Source organism: Dasypus novemcinctus, chromosome 12 (assembly GCF_030445035.2).
Source record: "Dasypus novemcinctus isolate mDasNov1 chromosome 12, mDasNov1.1.hap2, whole genome shotgun sequence".
In the NCBI taxonomy this organism is placed as follows: Eukaryota; Metazoa; Chordata; class Mammalia; order Cingulata; family Dasypodidae; genus Dasypus; species Dasypus novemcinctus.
Window position 1 is genome coordinate 112,449,142 of NC_080684.1, and position 27,718 is coordinate 112,476,859.

General features: G+C 59.7%; 1 protein-coding gene across 1 annotated transcript in view; it reads left to right on the top strand.

Annotated features, from left to right (window-relative positions):
- The window catches only part of SHANK3 (SH3 and multiple ankyrin repeat domains 3), a 50,431-nt gene that overhangs the window by 16,324 nt on the left and 6,389 nt on the right, over positions 1-27,718 (top strand). The window contains 11 exon segments of the mRNA XM_058309075.1: positions 1,219-1,412; positions 2,469-2,582; positions 11,337-11,412; positions 11,629-11,711; positions 11,985-12,109; positions 12,181-12,313; positions 12,971-13,051; positions 17,034-17,057; positions 19,424-19,554; positions 20,125-20,209; positions 23,452-25,690. Coding sequence (XP_058165058.1) covers positions 1,219-1,412; positions 2,469-2,582; positions 11,337-11,412; positions 11,629-11,711; positions 11,985-12,109; positions 12,181-12,313; positions 12,971-13,051; positions 17,034-17,057; positions 19,424-19,554; positions 20,125-20,209; positions 23,452-25,690 — 3,285 coding nt within the window.

Genomic DNA, 27,718 nt, shown 5'->3' on the forward strand with positions numbered 1-27,718 from the left:
GGTGAGGGGTGCCCTGGGGCATGGTGGAGAATCTGCAGCTCAGGAGCAGATGAGGCAGTTTGGGGCACCAAGGAGGGAGAGGACCCTGGGCAGGGAGAGCCCCTCTGGGTAAAGGAAGTGGCGGAGGGCTGAGCTGGATGTGCTGGTGGCGGCTCCATCTGGGCCCCCAGTTGGCGGAGCTGGCCATGGATCTGCCGACCCGCAGAGCCCACCAGCCCGGTGGAGTGAAGGGGACGCCCCCAGCCACATGTAGGGGTGGGTGGTCCTCATGTCCAGACGGCCTGGCCCTTGGCTTGAGGTGGACCTGGGCTGCCGAGCACTCGGGAGCCAGTGCAGATTTTTGAGCAGGAAAAGCCGGAGACCGAGGTTTCCAGTCAGTGCCCAGGGGAGGAGCAGGTCAGGGTGCGTGGTCAGCTCGAGTGGGCACGTTCCAGTGGCTGTAGGGGGCAGCAGCCAGGTGTCCAGGGGGAGGACACAGGGAGGGGGCCGGGGTGCCTGGTCCGTGACAGCGGTCAGAGGGCCGCAGGGGAGTGGGGATGGTGGCCCCAGAGCCCCGAACCCGGGGTGCTCTCCTGGCTGCTGAGAGCCAGCCTTCGCACTGCCCCTCCTCCTCCAGAAGGCTTCTCCGAGGCCTGAAGTCTCCGTCCTCCGCAGCTCTGGCCTGGCTGCTTCCCGAACACCGCCCCCCACCCATTTCCCTGACCCCCTCCTCCTGACCTCAGAGCACTGCGGCCACGCTCCCCGGTCCTCGTGGCCCCTGGCGGTGGGGTCTGTGGAGGGGAGGCGGGGGTGGAGGAAGGCGGCGGGGCAGGGGGGTGGCCGGGGAAGGCGGGCGGGAGGGAGGGGCCGGCCGCAGCCACCGCCCGCAGAGGGAGGAGCCGCGGCCGCGGGCGGGGAGGGGGCGGCGGCGAGCGGCCGCGGCATGGAGCGAGCCCGGCGCGCCCGGGAGCGCAGCCCCGCGGCCCCGCAGCCCTGAGCGGGCGCTCGTGCGCTGGCGGGAGCGGGCCGGGCGCCGCGGCGCGGCCCATGGAGCGGCCCCGGGCCCGGCCCCCGGCGGGCGGGCGGGCGGCGGCGGGCGGCGGGCGGCGGGCGCTGCGGCGGCGGCTGCGGTGAGGCCGGCGGCGGGGCCGGGCCGCGCGCCATGGAGGCCCCGGGCGCCGGCTTCGCGTGCCCGCTGGCCCCCGGCATCGCGTCCGTCACCTACGTGTTCGTCTACAGCCCGAGCGGCCCTGGCGGCCCCGGCCCCGCGCCCGGCTCCGGCCCGGCGCCCCCCGCGCCCCCCGCGCCGCCGCCCCGGGGCCCGAAGCGGAAACTTTACAGCGCGGTCCCCGGCCGCAAGTTCATCGCCGTGAAGGCGCACAGCCCGCAGGGCGAGGGCGAGATCCCGCTGCACCGCGGCGAGGCCGTGAAGGGTGAGGGCGCGGGGGCGCGGGGGCGCGGGGGCGGGGCTGCTGGGGGGCGCGCCCGGGGTCCTGCGATCGCGGAGGGCCGGTGCCATTTTGGGGGTCTCTAGCATTGCGGGTACCCCTGCGGACCCCTGAGCCATCCCGAGGGGTGCGTCTGCCGCCCGGGATTCCCGGTGTCACCGCCGTGGGCCGGCAGGGAGGGGCGTCGGGCTTCTGTCGGGCGGGCCGAGGCCCCTGACGGCGGGCTCCGCGCTCCTGTCGGGGATGTTTCTGTGTCACGCCTCTCTGTGTCTGAAGGACCCTGTCCCGTTGGAAACCCTCCTCCGGGATGGGGTCCTGGCCGGCTGCTAGGGTTTCTTCGTTGGAAACCCCTGTGCTAAAGGGGGCCTGGCCGGTACAAGGCTCCCATGCGGGGGTGCATCCGGGACCACTCCCTGGGCCTCTGGCCCTGGGGCTTTCTCTGTTCTAGGGGCTCCTGCTCGTCTGGGGTCTCCGTGTCTTTACTGGGGTTCTGTCTTCTCCCGGGAAGACTCAGGGTTGTGCGGGTCGGCCTTGGCCATCGTGTGGCCTAACCCTCTGGCCACAGCGTGACGACCCTGTGTGCTTGTCATGACCCCTGGGATGGACGGGAGGGCCAGGATAGGTCTGGTTCAGGCGGTGGGTGGAGAGGGCCAGCTGGAGGGGCAGCAGGTGTGGTCCCCGCCTCTGCCTCCGTGTCCTCTTGTCCCCCACATGCCCGTCCTGTGCCTTGCCCATCTGTTTGCTTCTCTATTCTGTGTTGATCCCAAAATCTTCCCAGGGAGGGACCTGAGAGGATGTAAGAACGGAAGGGAAGAAGGGGGAGGGCTGATGGGAGGGAGGGAGGGGGCAGAGCAGGTGGGGGGCGGCCCAAAGTGGTGGGGGAGGGTAGCCAGAGGTGGGGGCAGGGGTGGGGCAGGTGGGCCTGAGGCTGGGGTGGGTGGGATGGGAGGGGGGCGGCCCCTGGTGGGGTGGGGGAGGCCTGGGCTGGGGGTGCCCCGCCCACCACCCTTTCTGATGGCCTGTCTGGCTTCTGTCCCCCAGTGCTCAGCATCGGGGAGGGCGGTTTCTGGGAGGGGACCGTGAAGGGCCGCACGGGCTGGTTCCCGGCCGACTGCGTGGAGGAGGTGCAGATGAGGCAGTATGACACACGGCACGGTGAGTGACCCCGGCTGCGCCCGGCAGCTCCCAGGGTGCGCCGCCCCCAGGTTCCCTTTTGTCTTGCTCAGAGCTAAACCCGTGTGGAGATGCACACCGAAGGGACTGGACTCACACACTTGACACACAGACCGTGAACAGTCCACACACACGGACGCACGTGCCCCTGCATGTGCTTGTGCAGAGGTGTGCTTTGCACACACAGTGGAAGGACATGCATGTGAAGCGCCTGCAGGGCAGGTGCACATGTGGATGTGCATCCGTGCAGAGAGAAGCCATCCCACCCAGCCACATAGAGTCTAGGTGCTTGGAAAACGTGACTCCTGCATGGCCGGCAGGCAAGTAAAGCAGGTCGGTGTGAGCAGAGGCACCCTTCCAAAGTGGACAGATTGTTAGAGTGGGTAGAGCAGGAAGGCCCAGGCCCAGCCAAGAGGAAATGAGGCCAGCCAGACCTGAGTGACTGTCTCGGATGGCCTGGGGCCCTGCGGGGGAGAGGCAGCGGATGAGGGACCACCACATCCAGGGCGAAGGCTGCAGCCTCCAGGGCTGGCTCCCTGGACCTTCAGGAAGGGAGGGGTCAGGGATCTCTAGGGGCCTTGCTGATGGGAAGGGGTGCTTGCTCTTTTGAGGTCCCCAGGCCAGACCCAGCTCCATGCCTGGGGCCCACCTTTGCAGTTAGCTCTCAGGGGTCTAGGTAGCCAGAGGCCCAGGGGGACGTGGGAAAGCCCTTCCGGGCAGCAGTCACTGGCAGGCGCAAGCAGGTCTGGGGGTTGCATGTGTCTGGGGCGGATGCACACAGGTTCCTGCTGAGCACGGAAAGGTACCAAGCCAAGTGCTTGCTCCTCTCCTGGGTTGTGAGGAAGAGCGTGTCTGTGTGAGAGGGTGGAGCGTGGCTGCCGCCTGACCTGCACAGGCGCCTGCCCTCTCTCATTCATCTGGGGCTCTCCTGGGGGCTCTGGAGCTCGAGGGGCAGGACCCTCTTGGCTCTCTGCCTGGAGGGGTGGGAGCAACTGGCAACCTCCCTGCACCTCAGCTGCCGGCCCCACGGCTTCTCTGGGCAGAACCTTTGGTCCTAAACCCAGTGGTGGGGGAGTGAGGGACTGCGGTGTGGGAAGGAGGAGGAGGAGGGGAGAGTCCAGATCTCATGGCGGAGACAGAGCACCCCGAGGTGGAGCATGTCCTATGCCCTGTGAGGGGATGCTGACATTCTGCTTTGAGAATTCTTGGTGTCCAGGGGCATTGGACATGGGCCTGAGCTGAGAAGAGGTCTGGCTGGAGCCGGAGTTTGAGAACAGCAAATGCTTTTGAGGTATTTCCATGCACTGACCAAGAGCCAGATCGGAGTGAAAGGACACGGTCCCTGCCTCTGTGGCCATGCACAGCCTCTGGAAGCAGGTGCGCACGTGCCTACTGGGGGCACGTGGCCGTGGCAGCATGGGGGGGGGGGCGGCCTGTGTTGGCCAGGAGGAGCCAGGGAGGACAGCACAGAGGCGGCAGCACTCAAGCTGGGGCTGGAGGGCAGCGAGCGGCCCCGGTGCCCCGGGCTCCTCGCTGCTGAGGGCGCCTGGCCCTGTTTGAAGGACTTTCACATACGAGGAGGCGCAGAGCTGTCTTGGGAGGTGGGTCCAGTTATCCCGCTTCTGAGGGGCGGAGCCCTGCCTCCCCGGGGCGTCAGCTGCTGCACTTTGTGGGCTGCAGGTGGGTGAGGATTGGGGTGCAGTGCTAGGGGGGTGGCCTGCGGTGCTCTTCCGGGGCTCGAGGACAGGGGCGGTGTCATCTCCAAGGGGAGAGGATGCTGCACTGACGTTCTCGGGGCAGTGTGGCCAAGAAGGGTTTGTCTTTTTATTTTTTCTATTACATCATACTCTGGCTAAGAAGCCATGGCTTTTATTATTATTATTTTTAACAAATATAGAGTTTCATTTTCACCCCTTATTTACACAAAAGGTAGCGTGGCGTGGGCTGGTCTGCTCTGCTTCTCCTGCTTAACAAGATAACTGGGGAATTTCTCCATATAAAGAGTCTTTATTGTTTTTACTAGTGTAACAGGTTTTTACAAGTATAACTGTCAACTGGGGTTCCATGGGACATCAGGCCTGTAAAGAGTGACATGCTGGCCATTTCCTCCGTTGTCCCAGTCACTAGTGTGGTCCCGGAGATGGGCGCCTGGGGCGGGCGGGCCTGCTCTCTGGTGGGGCGGTCGAAAGGCTGCTCCCCAGCATCTCATCTGTTGACCTCACAGTGCGTTTAACTCGCCCTTCCTGGGTATCTGCAGGGCTGTCTTGATCGTGTTGGTTATTTAAGGTTCGTGTGAAGGCCATACAAGGTAGAGTGGTGAGGAGAAGAGGGTGGGCAGAGGCAGAAGAGGTGGGCACAGGTGGTCTGAGGTCACAGTGTATGCCCAGGCTAATCGAGTGTAGGGATGAAGGAACTGCAGGAATGGGGCAATTTTTGGGCTCCAAGAAGGAGGCAACTCAGGGGTACATTACCAGGGAGAGTGTCAGAAGGCGTCCAGTAAGCGTTTCAGGGGTGGGCAGAGGGAAGGGATCTGCTTGGAGCCCATCCGCCTGGAGGGATGGGAGTGGCTGGCAACCTCCCTCCACCTCAGCCGCCGGCCCCAGGGCTTCTCTGGGCAGAACCTTTGGTCCTAAACCCAGGGCCCGAGCTCTGCTGAGGCCAGAGGGCACCAGGAACAGGAACTTGCTTCCAACAGGCCTGGATCCAAAGGAAGCTCCATTTCTGGGCCCTAGAAGGGCTTAGAAGCCAAGGAAGGGTGCAGTGCTGAGAAGCCTGGCCAGGCTGGTCACTCTCCCCTTTGACACCTGGAGAGGAAGTGGAAGGAGTTGTTGCTGGTGGAGAGAGCCGCTTGGCAGGGGGAGTGCTGAGCTGGAGCTGTAGGCCCTGGAGGCTGTTTCTCAAGTCCCATGGGGGCTGCCTGTGTCCCTCCTCCCCCTTCCTTTCCATTCAGTTGTCATTTGGGTCATTTGAGAAGATGAATTTGTGTTGTGCAGTAAGTACAGCTTGTTTGACAAAATCTGGAAATGGGAGGCAGGTGACCTGCAGAGTGGGCAAGTCCTCCTGTGGGCAGTCAGGGTCCATGAGCATTTCTGTGGCTGGTCTGATGTGGTGAAAGGTAGGATGGAGGCAAGGAAGGGTCTGATGGCCCAGCTGAGGGTGGTGAGGCCATGGAACGATGGGAGGATGGGTGCCAACACAGTACAGAGGGCGTCAGCTGTGATCAGGAATATGCGGGAGAAGAAGGGGGATGTGTGCTCGGCAGTGCCAGAGTACCTAAACGACAGGCCTCCAGAATCTTGGGGACCCTCCAAGGTTAACTTGCCAATGCTAGAAAGGAGAAGCTCAGGGGGAACCATCAACTTACCTAAAGTCATATGAATTAGGGGCAGGGTCCTTAAATCTAGACAGTACTTTTCCTGACATCTCTGTCTTGTGATGTTCTTAGCTCTTTCTTCCTTCTATCCAATGAATGCTCCAACCACCCATATAATTTTATATCCAGCTATGTATGCACCTATCCCTCAGTCTACCTATCCATTTATTGATCCATCCATCCATCCACTAACCCACCCACCCATGCACATGTCGACCTACTCAGTCCATCCATTGAGCCATCCATCCAACCCCTCATCTATCCACTCACCCACCCATCCATCTATCTACCTAATCACACCCCCACTCACTCACCTGTCTACCCACCCTGTGCATCTATTGATCCTTCCATCCACCTATCAGCTAAATACCCAATTGATCTATCCATAAATCGATCCATCCTCCCCCTACCCATCTACCAATCCATCCATCATCCACCCGCCCTCCCACCTGTCCATTCACTCACCCACCCACTCACCCCACCTGTCTAGCTATCTAACCCATCCATCCATTGTTCCATTCATCTATCCATCAATTACCCTCTAGTCCATCCATTTATCTACTGATCAAGCTGCTATCTGTCCATCATTTACCCACCAATTCCATCTATCTTTAAATTGATCCATCCATCAGTGAATTAATCTGTTCCTCCATCTATTATCCACCCGCTTGTCTATCCATTCAGTTTCTCCATCCATCTAGCTGCCCACCTGTCCATCCATCCATCCACCAATCCACCTTTCCATCCATTCATAGCCTTTGACTCACCCACCCATCAATCCATTCAGTCCATCTGCCCTTCCATCCACACATTGAACCATTTGTCTACCCACATACTCATAAATCTGTATTCTGTCCTTTCATCCATGCACCTGTCCCTCTCTTCCTTCTTTACAATCTTGATCTACCCATCCATTTGCATATATCCATTTACTTTTTATTAATGAGTAGAGCCAAAACTCTTAGGAGAAGTGACATAACTAAGACAAGATGTGGTGGTTCTTCTCCATTTACTTTTAAAAAATTATCTATTTTTAGTTGTGGTAAAATATACATAACATAAAAATTATTTAACCATTTTAAGTGGACAATGCTTTGGTATCAAGTACATTGACAATATTTTGTAACTTTCACCACAATCTATTTCCAGATTCCTTTCAACTTTCCAAACCGAAACGCATACTCATTTAGCAATGACTCTGTTTTCCGCCTTCCCCCCACCCTGGTACCCACTATTCTTTATGTCTCTATGAATTTGATTATTCTACATATTTCATGCAAAAGAAAACATACAGTATTTGTACTTTTGTCTGTTTTTTTCACTCAACGTGTTGCCTTCAGGGTCATCCATGTTGTAGCATCTATTAATACCAGCACTTCACTTCTAACGACTGAATAATATTCTCTTGTATGGATAGACCACATTTTGCTTATTCATTCGTTGATAGACACTTGGGTTACTTCCACCTTTTGGCTGTTGTGAATAATGCTGCAGTGGACATTGGTGTACAAATATCTGTTTGAGGCCCTTGCAGTTCTTTTGGGTGTATACCTAGGAATGAAATTGTTGGGCCATATGGTAATTCTATGTTTAATTTTCTGAGGAACCACCAGGCTTTCCCACTGTGGCTGCACATTCCCACTAACAATGTAGGAGGGTTTCTATTTCTCCACATCCTCACCAATGCTTGTTATTTTACATTAAAAAAAAAATAGCCACACTAGTGAATGTGAAGTGGTTTCTCAATGTAATGTTGATTTGTATTTCTCTGATGGCTAATGATGTCGAGCATCTTTTCAAATCCTTATTGGTCATTTGGATATCACTTTTTAAATTGGATTTGTCTTTTTGCTGTTGAGTTGTATGTGTTATTAATATAGTCTGGATATTAAACTCTTATCAGATACATGGTTTCCAAATATTTTCCCATTCTGTAGGTTGTTTTTTCACTTTCTTGATAATGTTCTTTGGTGTGCAAAGGTTTTTAATTTTGATGAAGCCCATTTTATCTATTTTTTCTTTTGTTGCTTTTGGTGTAAAATCTGAAAATCCATTGCCTACTGCAAAGACCTGAAGGTATTTCTCTATGTTTTTTGCAAGTTTATAATGTTTGCTCTTATATTTAGGTTGTTGATCATGTTGAATTACTTTTTGTATACAGTGAGAGATAGAGGTCTATATTCATTCTTTTTTAAAAAGATTTATTTCTCCCTCTCCCCATCCCCCTCATTGTCTGCTCTCTGTGTCCATTGGCTGTGTGTCCTTTTGTGTCTGCTTGTATACTCATTAGGCGGCTCTGGAAACCGATCCTGGGACCTTCTGGAGTGGGAGAGAAGTGATCATTCTCTTGTGCCAACTCAGCTCCCTGGTTTTTGCTCAGTCTTTTTTTTTTTTTTTAAGATTTATTTTTTATTTATTTCTCTCCCCTCCCCCCCCAGTTGTCTGTTCTCTGTGTCCATTCACTGCGTGTTGTTCTGTGACCGCTTCTATCCTTATCAGCAGCACTGGAAATCTGCGTTTCTTTTTGTTGCATCCCCTTGTTTGTGTCAGCTCTCCTTGTGTGCAGCACCATTCTTGGGCAGGCTGCACTTTTTTTGCACTGGGCAGCTCTCCATACAGGGTGCACTCCTTGTGCGTGGGACTACCCTATGTGGGGGACACCCCTGCGTGGCATGGCACTCCTTGCGTGCAGCAGCACCATGCATGGACCAGCTCCACACGGGTCAAGGAGGCCCGGGGTTTGAACCGTGGGCCTCCCATGTGGTTGGTGGATGCCCTATCCATTGGGCCAAGTCTGCTTCCCGCTCAGTCTCTTGTCTCTCTTCTGTGTCTTTTTGTTGCGCCATCTTGCCTCATCAGCTCTCCACATTGGCCAGCACTCCTGCGCCGGGCAGCATCCTGCATGGGCCAGCTTGCCCTCACCAGGAAGCCCTGGGCATCGAACTTTGGACCTTTTATATGGTAGATAGGAACCCAATTGCTTGAGCTACGTCCACTTCCCTCTACATTCATTCTTTTGCTTGTGGATTTCCAGTTGTCCCAGCTCCATTCCATGGGCTTTTTCATTCATCCTTCCATCCATTTCTTTATCTATCCACCCCTCCTTGCCCATCTCCTGCTCCATTCAGCCACGTTTTGGCCCACCCACCCAGCCAGTTGTCTGTCTGTCTGTCCATTCAGTCACTATTTTGAGAACCTGTTATGCGCCAGGCACTGTGCTAGAGATGAAGAGGCTTAGTCCTCAAGGAACTCACACTTAGTGAGGGCAGGTCATCAAACTTTGCAGGTTCCCTCTCTGAGCTTATTTCCTAGCATTCTCTCTCACACTCCCTCTGCTCCAGCCCCATGGGCCTTGCTTGACCTGCAAGCTGACTCCTTGACTGTTTCCTCTCCTTGAATGCCTTTTGCCCAACCTCAGCCTCTCACACTGCACCCTTCTTCCAGTAACCATTCTGGGCAGGACCTTCATGTGACGCCACCTGAACTGCAGGTTCACGGTCCCTTGTTCTGCTTGTCTTCCCTTTGAGCACATGTCAGCATTTGACATGTTGTGCTTTTCTCTATTTACTGTTTGTTTACCTTTTCCCTGAATAGACTCTAAACTCCATGAGGTCAGAGGCTTTACCTGTTCTCTTTTCTGCTGTCTTCCCAGAGCCTGAAACAGACAGTGGCTGGTACATGGTCGGAACTCACAAAATATTTTTTGAATGAGTAAATGAATCTTGAGAAATGCTCAAATGAAGGAGGTGCTGTGGGTCTTTTCGTGGCAGGTATCAGGGTGAAATGAGGGGCTGGGTTGGAGCCGTCATGGGGACCTCCTGTGGTTCCAGAGGTTCCAGGAGGAGTTGTGGGTACTAGGGGGCAGGTGAAGTCTGACTTGAAAGTGGTTGGAGAAACACATCTGGAGCTGGAGCAGGAGCTGGGGCTGGAGCTAGAGCAGGAGCTGGGGCTGGAGCTAGAGCAGGAGCTGGGGCTCGAGCTGATGCTGGAGCAGGAGCTGGGGCTGAAGCTGGGGCTAGAGGAGGAGCTGGAGCAGGAGATAGTGCTAGAGCAGGAGCTGGGGCTGGAGCAGGAGCTGGAGCTGGAGCTGGAGCAGGATCTGGGGCTGGAGCAGGAGCTGGGGCTGGGGCTGGGACTGGACCTTGCAGGCATGGAGGTGAACGAAGCCAGTGGTAGGGTTAGTGGGCAGACAGCCGCCCAGCTCTGCAGTGGCTGTGGGGGCTTGGAGGAGGCCCTATAACATGTAGTGACCAGGAAAGGGGACCCAGACCCCCATACCTGGACCTCTGTTCCCTTAGAGATGGGACCCATCCTGGAGTGTGAGTAGGCTGTGGTTGTGAGGGATTCAGTGAGGCTTGATGCCACTTCCATGCCAGTGCACAGCAAGTGCACACTATTGTGGTTTGTACAAACATGCACAGACACCCTGCACAAGCAAAGCACTTACACATGATTGGGCTTCTGCACAAACATGCACTAGCACAGCACTTTACACACAGCTGTGGGCGTGCACACACACAAAATATACATGAATATGGCTTTTACACACGATTGTGCTTATGCACACACGTGGATGAGCACAGTGCTTATGCACAACTGCTCACATGAGCACTCAGATGTGCATGATCACAGCACATTGACATGACTGTGCTCACATACAGACACGTGCACAAGCATGGCACATACCGTACGCAAAACTGCTCATACACACACAGGCACACACACGTTTACGAGCACAGCACTTTTGCATGACTGCCATCACAGGTACATAGGGACACGTGCAAAAGCACAGCACTTTTACATGACCACTCACGTGCACACAGGCACACACATGTGCACCGGCACAGCACTTTCTCATGGCTTCTCTCAGATGCACACACAGGCACATGCACAAGCTCAGCACTTATGCACGACCATGCTCACAGGCACACACACGTGCACAAGCACAGCACTTCTGCACAACCATGCTCACGAGCATACACGTGCATGAGCACAGCACTTCGGTACGACTGCTCTCAGGCACACAGGCACACACGGACTGTGCACACACACCCCTCTTTGCTCTCAGCCTTGGGTGCTGACTGCGGGGAGCTCTTCGACCCCGGCTCAGCTGCCCAGCTAGAGGAGTGAGGGCACCGCCACCCTGGCACCTCCAGGGCCAGCGTCCTGGGCACAGTGCCTTCAGCCGTCCTGCCTCAGGGCACCTGGGCCTCAGGGCTCCAGGGCTTGGGCGCCCCCTGCTCCATCTGGTGTACCCGCACCTGTGGCGTGTGCACGGCAAGCCTGGTAACCGGCACGCTGGAGGACAGCTGGGCCCAGTTGGAGGACACGACTCCTCCATCAGTTCCCGACACTCCCTTCAGAAACCCGAGAGGACCGGACGAAGCGGCTCTTCCGCCATTACACGGTGGGCTCCTACGACAGCCTCACATCCCACAGGTACGGGCAGGTGGGCAACACTGCGGGGCTTGTGGGACGGGGCGTTGGATGCGGGGGAGGCCGGGGACAGGGCATGATAGAGAGGAGAGGCCGTCAGCCCACCCCCATGGGTCGACCGTCACCGTGGGCCTCTGTCCGGGGCATGCGAGGGGATCGGCTGGCCTTGGGTGTGGCCGGCCGTGCCCTGGCCCTCCTCACCCTCCTCTCCTCCCTCAGCGATTACGTCATCGAAGACAAGGTGGCAGTCTTGCAGAAACGGGACCACGAGGGCTTCGGTTTCGTGCTCCGAGGGGCCAAAGGTGACAGATGGGGGCCCGCGAGGAGGGGCTGGGGCAGCTGCCCCCTCACTGCTTGCCCTGCGGCCCCTCCCTCTCCCTGGCCCCACCCGCCTTGCTCCTCCACTGAGGCTGCGGGGCAGCGGCTCCTGAGGGGCACGTAGCAGGGCCCGGGGGGCCTTTGTGGTGCGGGGGGCTGCGCATGGATGCTCGGGTCCCACTGCCTCTTCCCGCGCCGCCCCTGGCCCCCACGCTCCTCTGTTTCACGGGGGTCCTAACGGCCGGCCTGCCCTGCAGCCGAGACCCCCATCGAGGAGTTCACGCCGACCCCGGCGTTCCCGGCGCTGCAGTACCTGGAGTCGGTGGACGTGGAGGGCGTGGCCTGGCGGGCCGGGCTGCGCACCGGGGACTTTCTCATCGAGGTGAGGCCGGCGGGGCACCCGGCCTGGGCGGCTGCGCTGGGGCCCGTGCCCACCCGCCCGTCTGTCCCCAGGTGAACGGCGTGAACGTGGTGAAGGTCGGGCACAAGCAGGTGGTGGCGCTGATCCGCCAGGGCGGCAGCCGCCTGGCCATGAAGGTCGTGTCCGTGACGAGGCGGCCGGAGGAGGACGGGGCCAGGCGGCGAGGTGAGGAGCCGCGGACCCCGACCCCGACGGGCCTCCCCGCGCCCTGGCCCCCAGGGGACTCGGGACCCTCGCGCCCTGACGTCCTGGGCCGCCCCGCACCCGGCCCCCCCTTCCCGGCGTCCCCAAACCCAGGCGCCCTCCTTCCTCGCGCCGCCAGCGGCTGCCTGGAGGCCGGGGTTGCCATGGCAACCGTGAGGTTGACGCCGCCGCCGCCGCCTTCTTGTCGGAGGGAGGGGGAGGGGCGGCACCTGAAGGAAGAGGAGCAGCGTCGCGGCCGCGGCCTGCGCCCGGGAAGCTTCGCCCGGTCCCGCGGGGAGGCGCCCCGGAGCGGCAGGAGACCCCGCCCGGCCCCCACCCCATGGCTCTGGGCCCCCCTTGCCCGTCCCCCGAACCTGCAGGGCCGGTGCCGGCCCCCCCTGCCGGGGCCCCCGACCACCTCCCCAGCCGCCCCGGCCTGGCCCCTGGAGCTGCCGGGCCCTTGCGCCATGAAGAAGTTTGCGTCCAGCCGCAGCCTGAACAAGATGCTGGCGCAGTGCGACGCGTCCTCGCGGGAGTACGAGGAGATCCAGGCCGTGGAGCGCAAGTGGCACCTGCACCTGGCCACGCCGCGCCGCCTCCTGCTGGACAGGAGGGCCAAAGCCTCCCTCTTCTTTGCAGCCCCCCCTCCCCCCAAGAGGGCCCCCAGCACCACACTGACCCTGCGCTCCAAGTCCATGACCGCTGAGCTGGAGGAGCTTGGTGAGCATGGCGGACAGCCCAGGGGGCGGTGGGATGGACAGGTGGACAGATGGATGGGCGGACAGCCCAGGGAGCGGTGGGGATGGACAGACAGGTGGACGGACAGCCCAGGGAGCGGTGGGATGGACAGATAGCCCAGGGAAGCAGTGGGGATGGACGGGTGGACAGACAGCCCAGAGACCAGTAGGGATGGATGGGTGGACAGATGGATGGGTGGACAGCCCAGGGAGCGGTGGGAATGGACAGACAGGTAGATGGACAGCCCAGGGAGTGGTGGGACAGACAGACAGCCCAGGGAAGCAGTGGGGATGGACTGGTGGACAGACAGCCCAGAGACCAGTGGGAATGGACGAATAGGCAGACGGATGGGTGGACAGCCCAGCGAAGCAGTGGGGATGGATGGACAGGTGGATGGATGGGCAGACAGCCGAAGGAGCGGTGGGGATGGATGGACAGACGGACAGCCCAGGGAAACAGAGGGGACAGATGGATAGAGAGCTCAGGGAATGGTGGGGATAGCTACGTGGACAAATGTCAGGACAGCAGTGGGGACAGACAGGTAGACAGACAGCCCAGGGCAGCCATGGGGATGGACAGGGGGACAGAACCCAGGGCAGACAGACCAAGGATAGGTGGGAAGAGGTAGTAAGACAGTCAGGACTGAGACCAGGCCAGACTGAGGAATTAATATAAAAATGGACAGATGGACGAGCAGGTCACGGGGCAGTGAGCAGAGTACTGGTGTGGTGGGAAGCCTGAGCATCTGTGGGGTGGCCACAGGGCCAGTGCTTGGATGGGGTGATGGGCTGGGTGGTGGGACAGCTGGGGACACATGTAGCCTGGGGAGCAGGGCCAGGTCCACTGGAAGTGATGAATTTGCACGGATGTCTGTTTTGCACATGTGTGTGTACAGGTGTGTGAGTTTGCACGGGCGTGTCTTTACACAGGTGTGTGTGTGCATGCATGCTGCCTCTGTGGACACTGTGTCTCTGCTCTACCTTTACCCCGTCCTCTGCCAGTAAGGAAAGGCAGCTTTGGGGAGGAGGGCAGGGGAGGGGGATGTGGACTCTGGCAGCCCTACTGGGCACCGGCTGCATGACTCTGAATTTGTTTTATCCACTGCCAAGTGAGGGTGACAACACTGAGTCTTCTGACCTAACGGTCTGCAACAGCCAATAGACAATGATGGGAAAAGGGCCATGTTGGCTGCAGAAGGCGAGCCCATGTGTGGGGCTTTTAATAGGGTCTCATCAGGGGCGTGTCCTGGCTTAGGTGACTGTTAGCTTTATTGGGGGTGTGTCCCTCACAGGTGACCAATAGCCTTGTTGGGGGCATGTCCTTACAGGTGACTGTTAGCCTCATTGGGGGTGTGTCCTGGCACAGGTGACTGTTGACAGTGCTCTTGTCTTCCATAGGCTGACCTCCAACCCTGGACCCAGGCTTGATTTTACCCCCACCCGTAGAAGGAACCCTGACCCTAGCCTCCCAGATAATCCCTGATCTTAGTCATGGATTGAGTCCTGACCTTGTCCTTGGCTGAGCCCTGACCATGGCCTGAACCTCCCTTCATCCCATGCTCTTTGCTCTTGTCTGCAGTTTAGTTGCCTATAGAGAGCAGCTAGAAAGAGAGACTGGGCTGTTATGGTCAGGATTTCCTTCTTCATAGACATTCTGGATAAAATAATGAAAAATTTAAAAAAAACCAGAGCCCATTCAAAGCAAAGAAAAAGGAATCTCTGGGTCTTGAAAATGGAGAAATCAAAGCAAGGGGAGTCCAAGGAAGCTGAGGCTTCCATGGCCATGAGGGCTCTGGACTGGATATTGGCTCCAAGGGCAAGGCTTGGAGGCATGAAGCACCCCCAAGAGGCCGGGAGCCATAGCTGTGTACCCACCAGGAGCAAGAAGGCTGGAACCAAGACCAAGAACTGAAATTAGCATCAAAAGAACTAGAAGTCCTAGAAGAACATGAAAGACACAGTAAAATCAGATGTTTAAATTATTAAAAAAGATTAAAAGAACTAACAGAATGATAGAATAGGACAGTCCAAAAAAGAATAAACAGATTTATAAAAGATCCAAAACAACTTTTAATGAAAGAAAAAATGTAACTACAAGATTATAAACTCCATGGTATACTACACTCACTTGAAGACAGAAGCAGTAAATTGGAAGATAAATCTGAGAAAATTACCTAGAACACAGCACAGAAAGATAAGAAGATGCAGAATATCAAAGAACAGGTAAAAGCCATGGATAACAAGTGAGAAAAGTTACCTTATGGGAGTCGCAGCTGGAAAGAATGAGAGAGAATATTGAACAGAGTAAATGGCTTAGAACTTTCCAAAACCGAGTAAGACATGAATCTCCACTTTGAAGAAGTGGAAGTCCTGAGCAGGGAAATACACCTACATTTAGACGCACCATTGTAAAACTTGAGCACACCATGGGCAAACTACCCAGGAGAGAAGCCAGATTGCTCATAAAGGAATGGTGGTTAGACTCAGCAGCAACAGTAGATACCGGAAGATGATGGAGCAATATATCCAAAGTATTGAGGCAAAAGTCTTTCTGCCTAGAATGCTATGCCCAGCCAAATGCACTCCATCAAGAGTGGGGCAGGGAGGCCATGCCCAGAGTCATGGGTCCAGGGCCAGGCAGGGGGAGCTGCCCGTGGCATCAATGGAGGAGCCAGAGTGGCCAGTGAGGCACATGGCGGGGGTCCCTGGAATCTGCCAGAGGCTGTCACGTGGTCATGTTCAGCTGTGTGTTCGGAAGGCCCCTGGTTCTGCACAAAGAGGCGCTTGGGCAGTCCAAGACCTGTATCCTGGGCCCGAGGGCTCAGCCCGAGGGAGCAGAACTGCCCTCTGCTCTCCGAGTTGTTGTCTGAAGACCCAAGACAGTGAAGGGAAGAAGGTTCCCCCCTTCCTCCCCCTTTCTGGTTCTCCCCTCCTGCCACGATTAGCCTTGTGATGGGGCCAGGGGCTCTGCAGACCTCGTGGAGAGACATCCTCAGCAGCTTCTCCCTGAGCGGCACCTGGGCGAGGGAAGGGCAGTTCAGCCTCCATCTGACTGCTGGGTCCTGGCCCTGCTGTCCTGGGAAGCTGGCTCCCGTGTGGACCTCTGACGGACCCTGGAAACGCCTGTGTGTGGAGGCCGGGCACCTGGGGTCAGCCCATGACGAGACGCTTGTTCTCTGAAAACCTGGAAGTAAGACCTGTGGCCTCCACACCAGCCGGTTCCGCCGGCCACTCGGGAGCTGAAGGAGACCCTCGTGAGCCCGAGCCTTTAAGGGGCGTGGGCAGGGGTGGGAGGCGGCAGGTGCAGCTGGCGAGGGCGGGCAGGGCCGCCTGCAGGAGCAGAGGTGCCCCGCGCGGTTCTGAGGGGAGGGCTTGGGGCGGGGCCTCCTGAGACGGCGGTGGGAGGGGAAGGAGGGGACGCCTGCCGTCTGAGCCAGGGACCCCTGCGTCCCTCTTGTTCACCCAGTTTCCCCAGAGAAACCTACACTGGGGCTTCCTTCTCGGGTCCCTTTTACTTTTGTTGCGAGAACAGAAGGGAGTTCATCAGGGCCGCCCTGCCCTTTGGTTTGAAATGTGCTCTGCAGGGTGCTCCAGGTGACCCCTGGTCTTCATAGGGGTTTTGCCCTTTTTCTGAGCAAACTTGAACCGAACCGAGATGGTTTAATTGTGCAGGGAATTCTCCACAGGCGTGCACATGTGCGTGTGCATGCGTGCATGCGTGCTTGCCTGTGTGTACGTGTGCAAGTGCATGTTCTCGCTCGGTGATTTCCTTCTTGAGTGTCAAGCCGTGTACAACTCCGCACTAGGAAGATTTGCTGCTCGCAGTCTGATGTGGAGGGATAGGCTGGGGAGGGGTGGGGAGGGGTCCTGGCGGCGGATGGTTGGGGCAGGTGTGGGCTGGGAGGGGTGCAGGGAGTGGGACGAAGCTGCCTCTCACCCCCTTTGCTCTGTTTCTTGATTCCAAGCCTCAATTCGGAGAAGGAAAGGGGGTGAGTCATGTGCCTTTGAGGGAGGGTCTCACGGTCCCCAGGGCTCCAGCACTGCCTGACCCCTGACTTGGGGAGTGTTGGTGTACAAGGAGGTTGGGGTTCAGTCAGGGGTCCCTTCTTCCTAGGAGACTGCTGGAGGGTCAAAGTAGAACTCAGAGATGGGCAAGGGGCTCAGGCCTGGGAAGAACTGGACGGGGGCTGCCTAGGGCTTGGACACTCAGTGAGCTGGGGGCAGACTCCCCCAGGGAGTCGTGAGCACTGGCCACAGCCTCGCCCCCCTGCCCACTGGCTGCAGCTTTGAGAAGGGCTGGGGACCCAGGGCCTTGGGTGCAGATCGGAGACCTACTGCCCAAGCCGACCCCCGGGTGCTGGCGCCCTTTGGGGCTCTTCCGACTGTCCAGCCCGGTGGCAGGCGTGGGGCCTGGTGCGGTCGTCCCTTCCCGCCTGGAGCATGTGTCTGCTTGTGTCTGCCCAGTGCCCACCTGCCGCCCCTGCAGCCCCCTGCCTGCCCCTTGCTCCGTCCCAGGTGAAACCCTTCTCCAGCGTCTTCCCAAGTGCTAAAGACAGGATGGCAGGACTCCCTTGGGGACCCTTGGGGCACATGGGCGAGCTATTTCTGGGATACTTTGCACATCAGCGGGACTCCCAGTGCTGCCGTAGGTATTTTGCGCGTCTTCCGGGTGCTTGTCCCAGCTGCTGCGTGGCACCCCTGGTGTGTCTGGATCGTGTGAACGAGGCCCCAGCCTGGTCCTGCCTCATTTCCTGTTTCAAGTGAACATTTTGTAATCTTGTTGGGATTGGTACCAGCCTCAGTGGCTTGTAGTTTGTGGAATCCTTGTTTTCTCACCCTTTTGAAAATAATTCTCGCCTGGCCGCAGCACCACTGCTGGTCTGCAGCTGCGCCTCCTACCTGGGGGGCACGTGCTCCATTCTCTGTTCCCTCGCTGTGGTCCTGAGGTTTCTGGAGGGCAGCAGTGGGGTCTGAGCCCCTCCCTTTGGGATCTGAGCCTGGGGCAGGTTCTCTCAGCTTGTTTCCCCACAAGTGCGAGGGCGACAGTAAATGCTCCCACAGGGTTGTTGAGGGTTGGGGGGGGAAGTTCATGTGAAGGTGTCTGGGAAGCAGGAAGCACTTAACAAATGGTGGCGCTGGTTATTTTACAAAACAAACCAAAAGAACCCTCGAACTGCCCTCCGTGGTCCGTGTGGGGGGCCAGCGGCTCATGGTGGCCTCGGCTGCTGCTTTAGCTTTTGTGGTATGGACTGGGTCCTGCTCGTTTGAGGAGACGAGGCATTGGGTGAGGGGTCCCGGCAAGCTGTTGGCCCTTCCTGCACTAACTCAAGCAGCTGCAGGAAGCAGGAGCTGTTTCGTGCCCATTTTATCAGGCGAGGCAACTGAGGCGCTGGGTCAGCCACAGCTGGGCATGGTACTGGCTGTCAGGAGACCTCGTTGCTTCCCCCATGGCGATTGCTCACGGGGTTCCAAGGTGGAGCCCACAGGTGCACTGGGGTGGGGGAAGGAGGCGCTGTTTCAGATTCATCTGAACTAGGGCACTTGGAGCGTGAAGGGGTGTCACAGGACCCTGGCCAGAGGGTTAGTCTCCTTAGAAGGGGAAGGGGCTGCAGGTGTGGGCCTGAGTGGTGGGTAGGGCTATGGAATGAGGAGGGGGTGCCACCAGGAGGGGTTGGCTATTGGGGTATCACCTGCCCAGATCTCAGCAATGGTTTCAAATACACAGGCTAGTTTAATAAAAATTTCCAAAGCATTTTATTGATAAAAAATGGTGCTTTTAAAAATGATAATTTAAATAACTTTAGTAGAGACACACATAGCTCTTGTCTAGGAGGGGATTTTGAAGGAATGTTGCCCCAGGCCCTCCCTCCTGGGCCTCTCATCCCTCATCTGCTGTTGGGTGAGGGGCTGGCAAGAACCCCAGTGAGGAGGGGGCCTTGTCTGCCTGCTCCCATTTCCTCCTGTTCTCTCTTCCCACCCTGTGGCCTTTCGATTTGCACAGAGCCATCTTCTAGGTCCCTAGCTTGGCGTTCCTTCCCTCCACTGATTTATTCACGAATTAGGAAGTACCTGGTGATGCCTGCTGCCTGCCCCAGCCCACCTGCCAGAGTAGTGAGGGCCGGCGCAGGCACCAAGGCGGGAGGAAGCCCAGGTCCTGATGGCTGGTTGTGACTTTTCTACGGGTGAGGTCCAGGGGTTACCAGAGGTTCTCCCGAGAGGACAGTGCTGCCGGGCTGGGGCAGGGTCTGCATTCTGGGCCGGAGGGCCCCCGGCTTCTGCCAGCCCCTGTGGGCGCATGGGCCTGGGTAGGGCCCGAGAGGCCTGGGGCTGACCTGGTGCCTCCCTGGCTGCACAGAGAAACTGGATGAGATCCTGGCGGCCGCCGCAGAGCCAACCCTGAGGCCGGACATTGCCGATGCCGATTCGAGAGCAGCCACTGTCAAGCAGCGGCCCACCAGCCGGAGACTCACCCCTGCCGAGATCAGTGTAAGCCAGTGGGGGGGGGGGCATCTGGACATGGTCATGCCATGGGGGTCAGTGTTGGGGTCAGAGGTTGGCTTGGCTGAGGGCCATGTGGGGGTCCCTGGGAGGTGCTGGGGTCTCCAGGAGTGTGTGTGGCTTTTGCAGCTGTGTCTGTGGCCTTCAGTGACCCCAAACCCGGGCCCACACTGACTGTCACCCTCCACAGGGGTCCGACCAGTGCCCCCAGCTCTGAGGACCCATGTTCCCTTCTGGGTATTGATGTGCTTTTCTGGGGTGAGGGCTATCATTTCGGTCCCACCGATTCACCTGAGCTCTGCTGGGGTCATCTCGGCTCAGTCAGTTGACCCACGCTGGGTCCCTACACCTCTGGCTCCTCTTGCCACTGAGCAGCATGCAGTGGCTGTCCCCAGCCTGGCCCCCATGGCCATGCCCTCTGGGTGCCCCCAGCTCACCTGGGCTACCTCAGCCCGTCCCAGGGCCCTGCGGGGCGGGTCTCAGGCTCAGGAGGGCAGGGCTGGGGCTGGATGGAGAACTGGCGGCCCAGTGCCCTAGAGCCTCTGTACTGCCCCACAGTCTTTGTTTGAGCGCCAGGGCCTGGCGGGCCCAGAGAAGCTGCCCGGCTCGCTGCGGAGGGGGCTTCCCCGGACGAAGTCAGTAGGTACGGCCTGGGCTTGGGGCTGGGAGGACGGGGTGCGGGCCTCCGAGAGGGGTCTCCTGGGCCCTCTCTGGCTCCTCTGTCTTCCTCCCAAACTGGGGGTTCTGGTCTCCAGGTCTCCTCGTGCCCCAGCCTGGGGGTCTCATTTCCCGACAGATAACGCTGCTGAAGGAGACCCTTGAGGGCATGTGTCCCTCACCCACTGCCCCCATCCCTTGGGCCCCTACCCACTATACCCCTTCCTGTGGACCCCTCTCCTCCTGCACCTCCCCCCAACCCCAGCATTCCTTCCCCCTGGGCCCACCATCTCCTTATCTGGCTGCTCCGCCTTTGCCTGAGAACAGGTAAAAGCTCTGATCCTAAAAACCCCCTCCTGAGCCTCCCTCCGTGTTCTCTGAAACATGGCCTACACCTGCTGTCCTGAGCAGTCCCACCCCGCTCTGCCCCAGCCCTGAAGCTGCTTCTGCGACAGGCACGGTGGGCCAGCCTTCGTCCAGGGGCATGCAGCCTGCCCTCCCCGGGACCCTGCCTCCCTCCTGCTCTCCCCCCATTTCGTCCCCACCTCTCGCTCTCCCGCCCAGACCTGAGCAGCTTCCCAGCCTTGCCCGCCCCCCCCGCCTCCGCCAGGAGCCAGGCATGCCCTCGGGTGGTCCGCATGTTAGCTGATGGCCACTGACCATGGCTGCATTGAGGAAGGACCGTCAGTGCTTCTGTTTTACAGATGAGGAAACTGAGGCAGAAGGAGGTGGAGTGGCTTGCCCAAGGCCACACAGCAGCTCCACCCATCAACCAACCTCCCAAACTCTTGATTCCTGACCCACTCCAGGTCCAAAACTGAACTGGGTCTGGGGGCTCGTGAGTGGCAGCTGTGTTTGAAGACATGCACAGGTGCTGTGGGAGCAGACCAGGGTGCTCCCCATCACCTGGGCCCACGGGATGCGTGGGGCAACTGAGCATAGACATGCAGGATGAGGGAGCATTTCTACGGAGCCATGGGTGAACTCCTGGCCGACAGCCTGTGAGAGGCACATGGTCACTTCTGTGGGTGGGAGGGCAGGGTAGGGGGAGGTGAGACTGCAGCTACTCTGGAGCTGAGGGATGCTCCCCCTGCCCTCCCTGCCTAAGCCCTGCGTACTCCCACTGTTCTTCCTTTTCTACTGCCCTCCCTCACCCCCACTAAATTGGGGGGTTCTGCCTCTTTACAAGCTTTGTAGCTACCTCCTCACCTCCATCCTCTTGGGCCCTGTCCAGCTCAGGCCTCAGTGCACCTGGAACCCAACTTCGGTTTCCTCATGACCTCTCGCCCCGGCCACACCTGCTAGTCCATCCTTCTGGCCAAAGAGAGCTTTCCACAGAGCAGATATCACCACCTCCCTCCAGCTTGGCCTTCTGTGGGCTCCCTGTTGCCTGGGGGCATCCCTAGCCCACGTCTCCTGCTTCATCTGCAAACGTTTGCCATCCCCATCCTGATCCTTGTGTGGCCCAGATGGCTCTCCTTCGGCCCCACCCACCCACCCACAGGACTTGGGGGTCTCTGCCGGCCCCTCCTGGGCCCGTCTCTTCCTCTTGGCCTGGTGTCACACTGCCTGGGTTCCTTGCCTTGTGGCTCGAGGTGCTGATTCCAGAGCCCTAGCACCTGCCGCACAGGGCTGCCCGGAGGCTTCCTGTGCTGTGTGAGGGTTGTCGCAGTGCCTGGGCGCAGGGAGCTCGCAGCATGGTGTGCTGCTGCCTTAGAAGCTGCAGGTCCTGCATCTTCAGGGTGGTGCAGCGTCGGTGCTTGCTCGCTGCCGTTTTGTCCACAGAACGAGGGTGTGCCTTGGTCTCAGTGGGCTCCCTGGTCCATATGGTCTGAAACATGCTCCGTTCTGTCTCAGCAAGGGGCTTGGACCTAAATTGTTGCCATCACATCTCACCTGGCTAAGCTCTGCACATTGTTCCAGCCGCCTCAGCCCGTCTGAAGCACACAACCTCCTCCCGCCCCCCTTTCCTTCCATCCTTCCATCCATCCATCCATCCTTCCCAACTTCCATCCTTCTATCCATTCACTCACCCTTCCTTCTTTCCACTGATTCACCCCTCCTCCCTTCCTTGCCTCCTTCTATCCATCCATCCATCCATCCATCCATCTATCCATCCGTCCATCCCCTCTTCCATCCATTCACCCATCCATCTGTACATCCATACATAAATACCTAATTCCTTCCATCCATCCTTGCTCCTTTTTGCTTGTTTCCATCCTTTCATCTATCTGTTCACCCACAGAACCACCCTTGCTTTCTTCTGTTCTTCTTTCCATCCTTTCCATCTATCCTTGTTTCCTTCCTTTTATCCATCTTTTTTCTTCTTTCATTCCTTCTTTCTTTCCTCCCTCCCTCTCTCGCTCCTTCCCTCCCTCCTTCCTTCCCTCCCTTCCACCCATTCTTTCCTGGACTCTAGCCACCAGGGTTACCTCAGTAGCCACTGCTGCAGCCTGCTGGCTTCTCCCATCCCACCAGTGTGGGTCTCTGGGGTTGGAGCCTCTTTCCTGAGTGTCTCTTGCCACAGGCCACAGTCTTGCTGCCCCTCCCTCTACAATGTGTCATTCTTGCTCTCTGAACCGTAGGTTGTGACCACAGCTGGAAATCCCTCTTGCTCCATATCCATCTCCCTCCCTCCTGTTTCTGTTTGGCCACCAGCGCCTCCCAGCTACCCCTGGCTTGAGACTTGGAGCTCCTCATTCTTCTGGTTCTTCTGAGCCTTGGCCTTGATCAGTTTGTGAGGGAATCCATGCCACTAACTCTTCCCAGCAAAAAGGCCTCATGGCACATTTCTGTCCCTCGTGGGGGGAGGGCTGCCCTACTGCCCTGGGGTGCCCTCTCTGGGCCTGCCCCATGGCCCCAGGCTCAGGCAGGTCTTGGCCTACTGCAGGGAGCCAAAGTTTGGGTTTCTTTCCCCCTTCCACCTGATATCTGATCTGACTCCCCTCCTGGACTGTTCACAAGAGCCGCCTCCCCTCCCCCTGCCCAACCTGCTCAGCTGCAGCTCCAGGCTCCCCCTCCCCCACAGCTCACCCCCGCAGCCTCTGGACAGTTTCTGCAATGTCCTTGGAACCCTCCTTTTCAAGTCCCAGAGCAGCGTGGCCCCTGGAGCAGAGAGGGGCTAGGCCCTGGACCCCGCGGGAGGGTGGGCAGCAGGTCCGGAGGTGCCTCCTGGAAGGCGCCATTCCTGGTGCCCCCCACCCGCCTCACCAGACCCTCTGCCCACAGGAGAGGACGAGAAGCTGGCTTCCCTGCTGGAGGGGCGCTTCCCACGGAGCACGTCTATGCAGGATTCGGTGCGCGAGGGCCGCGGCATCCCTCCCCCGCCACAGACTGCCCCGCCGCCCCCACCTGCCCCCTACTACTTCGACTCGGGCCCTCCGCCCGCCTTCTCGCCGCCGCCGCCGCCGCCCGGAAGGGCCTACGACACCGTTCGCTCCAGCTTCAAGCCGGGCCTGGAGGCGCGTCTGGGTGCGGGGCCGGCGGGGCTCTACGAAGCCGGCGCGCCCCTGGGGCCGCTGCCCTACCCTGAGCGGCAGAAGCGCGCGCGTTCCATGATCATCCTGCAGGACTCGGCGCCGGAGGCCGACGGCGCCCGGCCCCCGCCTGCGGTCACTCCGCCCGAGCGCCCCAAGCGCAGGCCGCGGCCGCCGGGTCCCGACAGCCCCTACGCCAACCTGGGCGCCTTCAGCGCCAGCCTCTTCGCGCCGTCCAAGCCGCAGCGCCGCAAGAGCCCGCTGGTGAAGCAGCTGCAGGTGGAGGACGCGCAGGATCGCGCGGCGCTGGCGGTGGGCGGGCCCGGCCCGGGCACTGGCAGCTTCGCCCGCGACCCCTCCCCGACGCACCGCGGGCCCAGACCTGGCGGCCTCGACTACGGCGACGGCCCTGGCCTGGCGTTCGGCGGCCCGGGCCCCGCCAAGGACCGGCGGCTGGAAGAGCGGCGCCGCTCCACCGTGTTCCTGTCGGTGGGTGCGGTCGAGGGCAGCGCCCCCAGCGCCGACCTGCCCTCCCTGCAGCCCTCCCGCTCCATCGACGAGCGCCTCCTGGGCGCCGGCGCCGCCACCGGCCGCGACCTGCTGCTGCCCTCCCCGGTGTCTGCTCTGAAGCCATTGGTCAGCGGCCCCAGCCTCGGGCCCTCGGGCTCCACCTTCATCCACCCGCTCACCGGCAAACCCCTGGACCCCAGCTCACCCTTGGCCCTCGCCCTGGCCGCCCGGGAGCGGGCTCTGGCCTCCCAGGTGCCCTCCCGGTCCCCCACGCCTGTGCACAGCCCTGACACTGACCGCCCTGGGCCCCTGTTTGTGGACGTCCAGGCACGGGACACGGAGCGAGGAGCGCTGGCTTCCCCGGCCTTCTCCCCACGTGGCCCTGCCTGGGTTCCTGTTCCAGCTCGCAGGGAGCCAGAGAAGGTGCCCCGAGAGGAACGTAAGCCTCCCGACGACAAGAAGTCCATGATCCTCAGCGTTCTGGACACGTCCCTGCAGCGGCCAGCCGGCCTCATCGTCGTGCATGCCACCAGCAACGGGGAGGAGCCTGGCGGGCTGGGGGCCCAAGAGGAGCAAGTGGGCTCCCCCCCGGAGCTGGCTCCGGCCCCCACGCAGTCAGCGGCGGTGGCTGTGACAGAGCCCCTGCCCAGCCCTCGGGCCCAGCCCCCCAGCAGCACCCCAGTGGACCCTGCACCTGGCCAGGGCAGCTCAGAGGAGGAGCCAGAGCTGGTGTTCGCCGTGAACCTGCCGCCTGCCCAGCTGTCCTCTAGTGACGAGGAGACCCGAGAGGAGCTTGCCCGCATTGGGCTGGTGCCACCCCCTGAAGAATTTGCCAACGGAGTCCTGCTGGCCACCCCACTGCCCGGCCCAGGCCCCTTGCCCACTGCGGTGCCTGGCCCGGTCTCAGGGAAGCCGAGCAGCGAGCCACCCCCTGCCCCCGAGTCAGCGGCCGACTCTGGCGTGGAGGAAGCCGACACCCGCAGCTCCAGCGACCCCCACCTCGAGACCACGAGCACCATCTCCACCGTGTCCAGCATGTCCACCCTGAGCTCAGAGAGCGGCGAGCTCACCGACACCCACACCTCCTTTGCCGACGGACACACTTTTCTACTCGAGAAGCCACCAGTGCCTCCCAAGCCCAAGCTCAAGTCCCCCCTGGGGAAGGGGCCGGTGACCTTCAGGGACCCGCTGCTGAAGCAGTCCTCGGACAGCGAGCTCGTGGCCCAGCAGCACCACGCCGCCTCTGCCGCCGGGCCTGCCCGCCCTCGCTACCTCTTCCAGAGAAGGTCCAAGCTGTGGGGGGACCCTGTGGAGAGCCGTGGGCCCCCCGGGCCAGAAGACGACAAACCAACTGTGATCAGCGAGCTCAGCTCCCGCCTGCAGCAGCTGAACAAGGACACGCGCTCCCTGGGGGAGGAGCCGGCCGGCGGCCTGGGTGGTCTGCTGGACCCTGCCAAGAAGTCGCCCATTGCGGCAGCTCGGTGAGCGGGGCAGGGTGTGGGCGGTGTGTGGGAAGGGGTCCTGTCCTGTGTCCACGCCCACTCCGTCCTTCCTCTTGTCCACCTCTCGGCTCCTCTGATCCCCTCTCCATGGCCCATTCTGTCCCGTCCCCCCAGCTCTCCGTGCTCCCCCTCTGTCTTCCCCACTGTCCACCTGGACCTGCTGTGTCTGCGTTCGCCCTTTTGGGCATTCAGAGTATCAGGGCTGCTACTTCCTGTGCCCCCATCGGTGCTGAGGTGGGAGCTGGTGCCCGTCAGACATGCGGGCTGGAGCCGTCCCCCCAACTGCCTGTGGCTTCCCACCCTGGTCCTCCCCGTGGCCACACGGCCAGTGCCACGTTCCCAGAGCTGTCTCCTGGTTCACCCCCTTTTGAAGGCTCAGGGCTGCGGCTCCTCTTCCCCTTGGGCCCGCCTCCAGCTCCCCACTCCCTGCTGCTTCTCAGTTGCACCCCAGAGCCCTGCCCAGGCAGTGCCTCTCTGGCCCAAGAGCATCAGGAAGGCAGGTGGAACTTACACTTTCTCCGAGCCCTCCGCCAGGCCTGCTCCGCCTCCGCTTTCTCCACCCTGTGCCCATTCCTCTGTCTGAACCCGCCCTGCCTAGGTGGGGGTTTGGGGCCACGTTGCACGCTAGAGATGTGGTGGCCCTGGCATGGGGAAGGGACTGCTCAGGCTGTCATTCCTCTGGCTTGGCAGAAGCTGCTGGAGCCCCGGTGATCCCTGGCTCTTTGCTTGAGGACCTCTATCCCAAAGGGCCTCTCGGGCCTGGGTTCCCGTCCCCGGGGTGCTGGTCCGAGGAGAGAGCGGCCCATTTGTCTGCCTGTGCCTTCTGTGCCCTTCAGGTCTCCCTCTCCCCCTCCTGGCTTTGGGGGGTGTGGGTTGCCACCTCCCACTTCCCCCTTCTTGCTGCTAGTGGGTTGTGAACCTTGGAAAACAGGCTTCATGAAGCGATGGGGGGGGGATTTAGAGCTTAAGAACTTTGCAGAATTCTCACAATGGCCTGTCCATTCTGTCTTCTTCCAGTTCAGGATTTAAAAGATAAGGAGAAGCTTTGGGAGCCCACAGTGCTTCCCGGAGGTCACCCCAGGAGCCCTCCTGCTGCCTCTGCCCCTGAGGCAGTGCTCAGTGCCCTCTCCCCTCGCCTCGGTCAGCCCTGCAGAGGTGATGATCTTAGGGTGGCCTGGGGTGTGGACAGTAAGGGTCCTGGCAGGGTGACTGGCTGGTCCAGAGCCCTGCCTGCACCCTCGCTCTGTCCGGGGTCTCCGTAGCAGGCCGTGGAGGATTGGGGTTCACCCTTGGCTTCTCCTCCCTCCGTCAGCTTCTCTCTTCTTCTCTGGCCCCTGGTCCCTACGACAATCACAGCCATTTAAAGTGCCAGCATAGTGCCTGAGAGCACCAGCAGTCCTTCAATAAATGCTTGTCGAGTGGACGAAAGAACGAAGCCAAACGCAAGTGCTGTCTTTTGTGGTTTGAGCTATAGTGAGGTGGTTTGGGACACGTGCCAGAAGAGAGCTGTGCAGACCCTGTGCTCTCGGTGTGCTTGGGCAGCCTGGGGCCATGCAGGAAAGGAAGGCTGGGGGGCCGCTCAGCTGGCCCCTCTTGTGCCCCCTTCTTGGGCTCATCTTTCCACGTTGACTAGCATCTGGCTTCCTTCAGGGTCAGTGTCTCTCATTGGGGGTCACTAGGACACCATGTTTGGGGTGGGAAAGGGCAAGACCGGCAGCTTTCACCCTTTCCCTTCCAGATATTTCTCTCAGATAGTACCCACAGAATTCTGACCCTGCCTGGCCTCACGTGGTCACCTGCTGTCCCCTGTACTGATCGCTGAGGTCAGCAGGGCGCAGGGCTGTTGTTGGCGGGAGAAGGAGAGGGTGGTTCCTGCACTGGAAGGGGCACTGGCTGGACGTCGAGAATGCGTCCCATGACACGGCTCTCGCCAGCGTGAGCAGCTCGTGTGGTCCTGACGCTGGCTTGTGGTCAGGTGGCCCCGGTGCCACCCAAGCAGCGACCTGT